At 52.4% G+C, this 8,976-nt stretch overlaps 1 protein-coding gene across 1 annotated transcript; it reads right to left on the reverse strand.

The window, feature by feature from the left end:
• Positions 1–7,018: 7,018 nt before the first annotated feature.
• Positions 7,019–8,344, reverse strand: FOXB2 (forkhead box B2). The gene has a single exon (XM_045085384.1). It carries the CDS (start codon positions 8,330–8,332, stop codon positions 7,019–7,021), a length of 1,314 nt encoding a protein of 437 aa, XP_044941319.1. The 5' UTR covers positions 8,333–8,344.
• Between the last annotated feature and the right edge of the window lie 632 nt (positions 8,345–8,976).

Raw genomic sequence — 8,976 nt, forward strand, 5'->3', positions numbered from 1 at the left:
AACATTTGACTCTTGATTTGGGGGTTGTGAGTTTGAGCCCCACGTAGGGTTTAGAGCTTACTTAAAAAAGAGAGAGAGAGAAAGAGGGATTTTTTCTTTATCAAGCCCTCTTTGTAATTTCAGCCTTTTTGCATTTTCCCATTGCAGTTTTATGGGACAGCAATTCTCACAAAATTCCCCCAGAGTCAAAACTTAAAAGTGACACTTAAAAGTGTCATGTCAAAGACACAGCAGGAGGACAGCAGGATGTGTGTGGTTCCTTCTTCTCTACAGTTCTTTGCCTTTAAAGGACATTTTTACCAGTCAGGTCTTCACCCCTCCCCCAAACTGAAGATGCTACACTAAAATATAATAATTTACATTTTGGGGGCGCCTGGATGGCTCAGTGAGTTAAGCCTCTGCCTTTGGCTCAGGTCATGATCTCAGGGTCCTGGGAGCGAGCCCCACATCAGGCTCTCTACTCAGCAGGGAGCCTGCTTCCCTTCTCTACTTGCCTCTCTGCCTACTTGTGGTCTTTGTCAAATAAATAAATCTTTAAAAAAATAATAATTTACATTTTGTTGACACGCTAGTTTTATTGGCTGGAGAGATCTTTGAGTGATCTTTCCCCTGGTTATAAAAGTAAAACATGGTCGGTGTAGGCAGACAATCCAAAACAATTGAGATCATATGGAAAACAAGAAAATAAGATGATTTATGATTTCAGCAGTCTGGATTCTAGAGGTACCGCTGTTTATATTTGGTGCATAAACATTTTCTATATGAGCAAAATTTTATAAGCATTATTTGTGATGGCTGCATGATATTCCATAGTATATTAACAGCATCACTTATTTAAACACCTCCCTGTGGGGATACAGGTTAATCCCTATACAATAAATTGCAACAAAATTAATGATACAAAATTCTCACCTGGGATGAATTCTTAGGCAGACTGACGCCTCGTTTTTTTAGGCAATAAATGTGGCTGCCAGTTAGTTATACAGTACCCTGTCCTCTCTAGCTAAGAACTTTTTTTTAAAAAAGATTTTATTTATTTATTTGACACGCAGAGAGAGAGAGATCACAAATAGGCAGAGAGAGAGAGGGAAGCAGGCTCCCTGCTGAGCAGAGAGCCCAATGATGCAAGGCTTGATCCTAAGACCCTGAGATCATGACCTGAGCTGAAGGGGGAGACTTAACCCACTGAGCTACCCAGGCGCCCTGCTAAGAACCATTCTTAAAAGAAGAATGGATATTGCCTTTAAGCCAAGATTATTTCCGATAAGTAGTGTTATAGACGCATACATTGGAAAAATTGATCGAGAGTTTCCTGAGAGAAAACCCAAACAATATTAGGTTAGAAAATGATAATTCCTTTTATTTCTTTGTCAATATTAGATGTGTACATCTGCCCCCCCCTCCCCCGTCTCTCTCTCTCTCTGCTTCTTTCTTTGCTTCCTCCCTCTCCCTCCTCCTTCCCCCCTTTCCCCCTTTTCTCATCTGTGTGCTTCAATGTTGTGGATCCTTTCTGGAATGAATCTAGTTCAGCTGGGCCTGGACTACAGCTCTCCAGCTCCCTTTTTGCTAAGCATTCATCCGCAGTAACAGTAAAAAACACGCTGTCTGTGAAGGTGCTGACAGGACTGGAAGTGGCTCAGATGGGAGAGCGTAGTTCAATGCATTTTTTAAATGATGCCACAATAATGAGATCTGTGACTTACAAGCAAAGCCTGGGTGTCTTGTGCACACAAAAGACCTGTTTCTTGTGGCAGGAAACAACTATTTGGATCAAACAAAGCATCATCAAAATAGCTTCTTAGCAGTATTCTTTTAAAAATATTCTCATGAGTCACTAATTTCGTTTCTCTGAATTTTTGGATAATTTCATAAAATCCTTTTTTAATATGGCGTTCCCAGCATGGTTCTTCAGTCTGAAGAAATGTTACTATAATCAACTATAGTTCTCAGATGCTTTATTTTCTGCTTAATGATATATGTGCATATCATGTGACTGTGTTGTAGATCATATGAATATATTATAGCTTAAAACTCAGAATTTGAATTTCATGGACCATGCTAAAATTCAATAAAACGACATTTGGATGCAAGGGGGAAAGTACAACATGTGGCTTAAATTTTCCTTAAAATACACAGGGGATAGTTAAGGGGGAAAAGTGCTTGGGACAGAGTACATCTGGAGTCTTGCCAGATTCATACCATTTAAACAATGGTTTAAGACTGAATTGAAATCCCAAGCAGATCTCTTAAATCTCCCCCAAAGGGTATAAGGTAGCATTTCAGCTTTGACAGATAAAGTTAATGAAAATACTTCAAATGAGCAAAATGAAAATGTTGGACTTGAAGAAACTGTTTTGCCTTTTGGAATTCAAGGACTTCCCACCGCCACTTGAATCCCCACTCTGCCTTTTTACCTACAAAGTGGTTATCATTGGCTTTCGAAACCCCTTCTTTCCAATGCCAACTCCACCCTGCCCCTCTACCCCCACACAGAATCATATCCCCATAGTCTGCTTAACACTGCTACCACTTCAAACCTTTGCCACATCATCCAAGCCTGAATATGCCCCCCAGACTATCTTTTCTGCCCATTTCATAGTCAGGTACAATGATGAACGGGAATTCTTGTCCAGTGGAGGAACCACGTCCCACCATCATTTACCAAGATCTCTGTATCATTTTGTGCGTATCAGAGATGGTGATTTTTGTCAGTGAATGGAATTTAAGGGGAATTGGTGGCTTTGAGAATCAATTTTTTTTCTCCTAAGGCATTCTGTTTCCATACTGTTCTGGACTCTTTCTGTACTAGTGCCAAGCAGGCAAATGTCACCTTTGAATCCCAGGAGAAGATGTGTTGATCAGCCTTCCAACCCCCCTATGCAAAGATGCTTAGTACCACGGCCAGCTAACTGGCTCTGATTCCTCTGGATGCCACCAGCCTTCCTCCCTGGCTGGACTCGTGCCAGTCTACTTAAGGAGATAATTGACCACAGGCCAGCTTGACTGACAGCCTTCCTAAGTGCCAGATGCCAACTGTGCCGATTCTGGAGAGCCTGTTCTGCTAGCGACTACAGCTAAAATAGCTTTGTCCTCCCTCTGCCCTTAGCTCTTGTCTTTGCTTCCCAAGGAAATACAATCAAACGGATGATTCCAAGCTGTTTCCCTCTTACTTTACTGTAAAGATATCTACACTGAAATCTCTCTCTTGTTTCATTGCTTCTGCCCATCTTGCTCAAGGTCCCCTGCCTGCAGGTGAGTGGGATACAGGCTAAGCAACCCTATTCTTTTTTATCATCCTGGAAAGCAGGACTCTCTCCCCTAATGATGTTATGAAACCACCACAAATGATTTTATTAAACATGCGAACTGCGATGGTCATACCTTTTTATTGTCTCTACTTGCATCTCACTTCTATCCAGAATTTACTTTCCCTCTATCTCAACCTGTTGCTAGAGAGAGAATCCTGTGGTGAGTTCAGAAGAGATCACATACTCAGTTGAGAGGGTCACCAAAATAGTACCATCAATTTATTATTCTTACTAGCTTTTGTACTTCTCTATATACTTTGATTATTACCAGGATAATACTTTTTTTCTTTCTTTCTTTTTTTTAATGGCCTGAACCCTATGAACATGTTTAAAATAAGCACCGGATCTGGTTCCAATGTCCTTAAATGGATGTTTTATGGCATCTGGGTATGAAAATCTGATTCTGCTGATGAGCAGTGAGCCTCGGGCCTGGGGTCCTCCTCAGTCCTGGTATCTCAGAGGTCTGCCAAGACTAATCCTGCCAGGCTCCTGGCTTGGGAATGGGGTGGTAATTGCTTAGGCAGATAAAGCCCCACACAATACAATCAGACTCCTCATCCTATCTTAGTTAAGAGGGGTCTTTAAGACAGGGTTAGTGTCTGGGGCTTCGATTGGAAGCCTCCCTTGGGATCCGAGTTTTGGCAGAAAGCTCCCCCCACCCTTATTTATTTGCCTGAATTCCCAGGTTCTCTCTCTACTCTCAATGCCAAGCATTGCTTCCTTTGGGTACCTGGATCTCCTGCTGGATAAAAATTCGAGTAGAATTATCTCTAAGTTCACTTGGCCTACCCTTCTCCTTTCTCTCTTTTCTTCCAGTAAATACTAAACACCCTTGTTTTCCACACAGAGGCAGGAAGGAGTTCGCTCAGCGGGACCAGGAAAACTGTGAGGGACAATTGCTCATTTCCTGCGGCTGTGGCCCACAGGCTCCTTTCTTCCCAGGGGGGACTACTGCTTAGGCCAGCTCTGTGGGTGCTAAAGGACACTTTGGGCTGTGCCCCTTTCCTGGAAATGGGGCCCTGGGCACCGCTAAAATCACACCTTTTGGACAGCTGGACCAGAAGGAAGGAGTGTTCTTTTGAACAAACCCCTGGGATTCAATTGCTCTTTCCAGCCAATGGACTCTTCTAAACTGGGGGTCCTGACCCCAGGACTTCTAGGCACCCACTCATCCAGAGGAGGACAAAGAAGCCAAACTCCAAAGTCCCTCCAAATCTGTGACTCCCCCATGTCAGTGTCCCCCACCCTTCTTTTCTCTTTTTCCACCGCATCAGACTAGTGAAGAGGAAAACCCTGCAGAAACCCTTCCAGAGTCTCAAGTTGGAAGAAGTGGGTACACCAGTTGTTTCATCTCGCAAGGACTTGGTGCCCTAAACGGAGACCAAACCTCGCCTGCGCGCTGAGATGCAACTTGTAAACACCTACTTCGAGATATAACCACCCTCCCCCTCAGTGTCATTACTGTGTGCAGGTCATCTTGTAGGTCCTTTATTTTCTTCGGAGGAAAGGTTAGAGGAGGCTTCTGTTGGGCCTGACTGAGCAGAGGGAAGTCGGTTCAAGACGGAGCCCTGTTCGAGGTCGGAGAGCAGCCAGACGGCCGTGGCTTCCCCGACCCGCACCGGGCCGGGCCGCCTCGCCAGCTCCCCGCGCGGCTCGGCAGCCGCCGCAGCCCGCAGGTTCCCTCCCGGGAGAGCGGACCGCGGGGCCGGGGGTTCTCGCCCGCCCAGCGCTCTGCGGCTCGGGGCCCCAGGCTGCCGCCGCCTCCCGAGGCCCTGCTCGCCTGGGACGCTCCCCGAGCGGGAGCGCAACAGGTCCTCCAGGCTTCGGTGGCGGGGCGCCGCGGTGGCAGGGACCTGGCCCCGACTTCCCCGCCCCGGTCTGTCTTCTAGACTTAAGGGGGCGCCGCAGGGCATCTACCTACCAGTACGGAGTCCCTGGCGTGGCCCGCCCTCCAGGCCCTTAGGAAAGGGGAAGGGTGTTGGGTGGTGGTGATGGTGAGCTGAAGTGAACCTCAAATGGGAACAAAAAAATTCCCTGTTGCGGATTTTTTGCTAATGCGGTTCCCTGCCCTGAGGTGGGCTGGGGATCCGGAGGCCAGCATAAGGATGGTGGAATTCCAGAAGATAATTGCGCCAACGGATAATAGGAGCAATGGAGGACGCTCGTCCCTGGTGGCGGCTCTGCTGTGAACTCACCCCCTACGAGGCTCTGAAGTTGAGAAATATAGGGGAGGGGAGGGTTTGGAAAGTTCCTTGACCGCCCAGTGGGCGCTCAGTCTGCCGCCTCCTCTCCTGAGAAGCGCAACATCCTCACACCCGCAGCGGCATATCCAGAGAGAAGCTTTAATGGGGAACACCGCGAACAACACCGGCAGACATGAACTTGTTACAAAGTCACAACCCGAACGCGGCGCGGACACAAGCCCAAGGTGAACCAGAGGCAAAGGGCGGCGGCCTCCTCCTTACCCGCCCCCCTTCGTTCCCAAAAGTTTGTTGCGATAAAGTGCTATTCCTGGGGCTCAAAAAGGGGGAAGGAGCCATAGCCGCAAGTTTCTTTTCCACTCACGAGCTGAAAATGAAAAATTCGCCTGAAAGTCGTAGGCGCCAAACAGCGCTCGGAATACCACATCGACCGCGGCGCGCCGAAGGGACGGAAGTCGTCCTCTGACATCTGTCTGGAGGCTGGAAGGCAACCAACCGCCAAGAAACGCTCCTGGAAGCGTTAAGACCAATACTGTCGGGTGCTGGCGCGGGTTTTTCTTGCACTCATGATTAGAGGAGCAAAATCCCATGATGCAAGTGATTTTTTTTTTCCCTTTAAAGTACCAAATGGAACGGATCGTGGGAATTAACATTATTTGCGGGCTCCTTAATAGCCTCATCCGATTGGTACACAAACGAATTGCAGGTAAAAAACCGCCTTTATTGTCTCTCTTTGGTTGTGTTCCCCCGAACTTTACTTTTGGAATCTGGGGCTTTGCTCCTTAAGCCGCTGCCATTCTGTTTTGTGCAAACTAATTGCTTTAGCTGTCCTTCTGTCCTTGTCGACCCCCGGGTCAGAGCAAGAAACTGAACTGGAGTTCAGTGGAGTTCCTGCTGCCCCCTCACCCCCAAGCGACTTTATTCGTGATACCGTGTCCTCGCCCATTTAACTGACCGGCAAGATAACGATATGAAAATGCTCTCTCTTTTCCATCTTAAATAAAACGAGATTTCTTTAGTGAATAGCAGTTTTGTCTTGGATGTTGACGAGAGGCCTCTCCCAGGGTGAGAAACTTGGTGACTGAGGTCCGTTTGAAGCGTCATTGTCTGTTGGATTTCTCCCGGGGAGGTTTAGCTCCGCCAGCTTCTGCTCCCAGGAATGAGGGTCTAAATCCATTTCCAATTTGCCAAAGAGGCTTCCCCAAACTCCTTCGCTCCCTCCCCCCATAACTTACTGACTTACAATATTAATTACAATAGAAACTCTTACCTGAAAATTTCCTTTCATTAATCTGATTGTACAACATAGTATAAACACAAACACCAGAAGTGTTATATTTATTCAGATCACTGGAGAATCCGCTTTCGGGTTTGTCTGTTCAAAGACTTTCCTTTGCCACAAAGGCTCAGGCTCGCCAGGTCTGCCCAGCTCAGGGCGCCTTCTCCCTAACCGACTGTCGTGGGCCGGGAGTGCCTGCACGCATTCGGCTCCGCCGCTCGCCGTGTCCCCTACGAGTGCACCAGCACCGAGTGCAGGGAGCTGCCCTTGCTCTCGGCCGCACTCGGGGCGGTGGGCTCCAGCAGGGAGGTGGCAGGCGAGGCCGCAGCAGCAGGGCACGCGGTGGACGGCGCCGGCGGCTGCTGAGCGGCCGCGGGGACGGTGAGAGTCGGAGGCAGCGCGGCCACCGGCGGCAGCGAAGGGGTGGGCTTGATGGGCACCGGCACCGCAGGCAGGCTCTGGCTTGCCGAGTGGCACAGGGCCTTGACCGGCACGCCGAAAGCCCCGTACTCTGGACCCACAGGGACCCCCGCCGCGGCGGCGGCGGCGGCGGCCGCGGCCACCGAATCCATAACGCCCACGTGCGGCCACACGGAGCTGACCACGTTGCCAAGCTGGCCCGGCACGGGGTAACCCAGGTGGTGCATGACGGACGCCAAGGGCAGCCCGCCGGCCTGAAGCACGCCCTTGTAGTCTCGGCTGATGATGTTCTCGATGGCGAACGGATGCTTGAAGCCCGACGTGGACGCTGCTGCGGCAGCGGCGGCGGCGGCCGCTGAGCCCAACCCGTAGGGTGGGAACTGCGACAGGCGCCCCACGCTGCCCACGGCCGCCGCCGCCGCTGCCGCAGCCGCCGCCGCCACCGCTGCCGCCTCCTGCATCTTGCCGGGGTGGGACGGCGGCTGAGGCTGCGACTGCTGGGGCGGCTGCTGCGGGGGCTGCGACGAAAGGTGCGGCGGCGGCGGCTGCGGGGCGGGAGGAGGCTGCTGATGGAAATAATGCACCATGTGCGGCGGCGGCGGCGGGGGCGGCGGCGGCTGGGGCGGGTGGTGGTGGTGGTGGTGATGGTGCGCGGCCGCGTGGTGGTGGTGGTGGTGGTGGTGCGGGTGGTGCGGGTGGTGCGGGTGGTGGGGGTGAAGGTGCCCTCCGGGCCCGGCGCCTGGCGCGCCCTTGGTGCTCCCGGCGTGCAGGTGAGTGTGTTCCGCGCGCAGCACCTTGAAGCGCTTTCGGCGCCGCAGGAAGCTGCCGTTCTCGAACATGTCGCCGCAGTCGGGATGCAGCGCCCAGAAGCTGCCCTTGCCGGGCTGGTCCGGCCGCCGCGGGATCTTGATGAAGCAGTCGTTGAAGGAGAGGTTGTGGCGCAGGCTGTTTTGCCAACGCTGCGTGTGCTCGCGGTAGTAGGGGAAGCGCTCCATGATGAACTTGTAGATGTCGCTCAGCGGCAGCATCTTCTCGGCCGAGTGCTGGATGGCCATGGCGGTCAGCGAGATGTACGAGTAGGGCGGCTTTTGGTCGCTGTACGAGCTCTTCCCCGGCCGCGGCATCGCCTCCGGCGCCTCCACTGCCCTCCGGCCCCCACAGGACGGCAGTGTCGCTCCGCACCGGGTTGCCGGGGCTTGGCGGTCTGCACTAAGCCCCACTCCGCCCGCCCAGCCCCGCCACCCCGCCCTCTCTGTCCCCAGACCCTCTCGCCGTCTCTCTCCAGACTTCTACCAGCTGCTTGGGGGGCTCCGCGCCTGCTGCTCTCTCGGGCCAGCTCAGCTCTCCGCGGGTCGCAACTTCTGGCCCGACGGTGGCCGACCCGCGCAGAGAGTGGCGGGCGGGGCGCGCCAGCTTCCCCGCCACACCCTCCCGGCGGCTTCCCCCGGGTGGTCAGAGACCCGGTGCTGGAGCGGGCGGTGGAGGCGTCGGCAGGGCCGCGTTCCCTTCCCGGCCTCCTCTTTTCTTTTTCTCGGTCCGAGGGAAGCTCAGGCCCAGCGGGCTGGGAAGGACGGCACAGGCGGGACTCTGGCCCTTTAAATATCCTAGTTGGCGCTCATGCTCCAGGGGGCCGGGAGGGCGAGACTTGCTGCGCCGGGAGGCTGTCCCCGGTGCGGGCACCCAGCCGGGAGTTGAGGTTTTCCTGGAGGGGAGCGGCGAGGTAAGGAGAAGGGAGCTCAGCTCCTGGCAGCCCGTTTCTCCCAGGTCT

Source organism: Mustela putorius, unplaced genomic scaffold, assembly GCF_011764305.1.
Source record: "Mustela putorius furo isolate JIRA1106 unplaced genomic scaffold, ASM1176430v1.1 tig00000854_pilon_pilon_pilon, whole genome shotgun sequence".
NCBI lineage: Eukaryota > Metazoa > Chordata > Mammalia > Carnivora > Mustelidae > Mustela > Mustela putorius.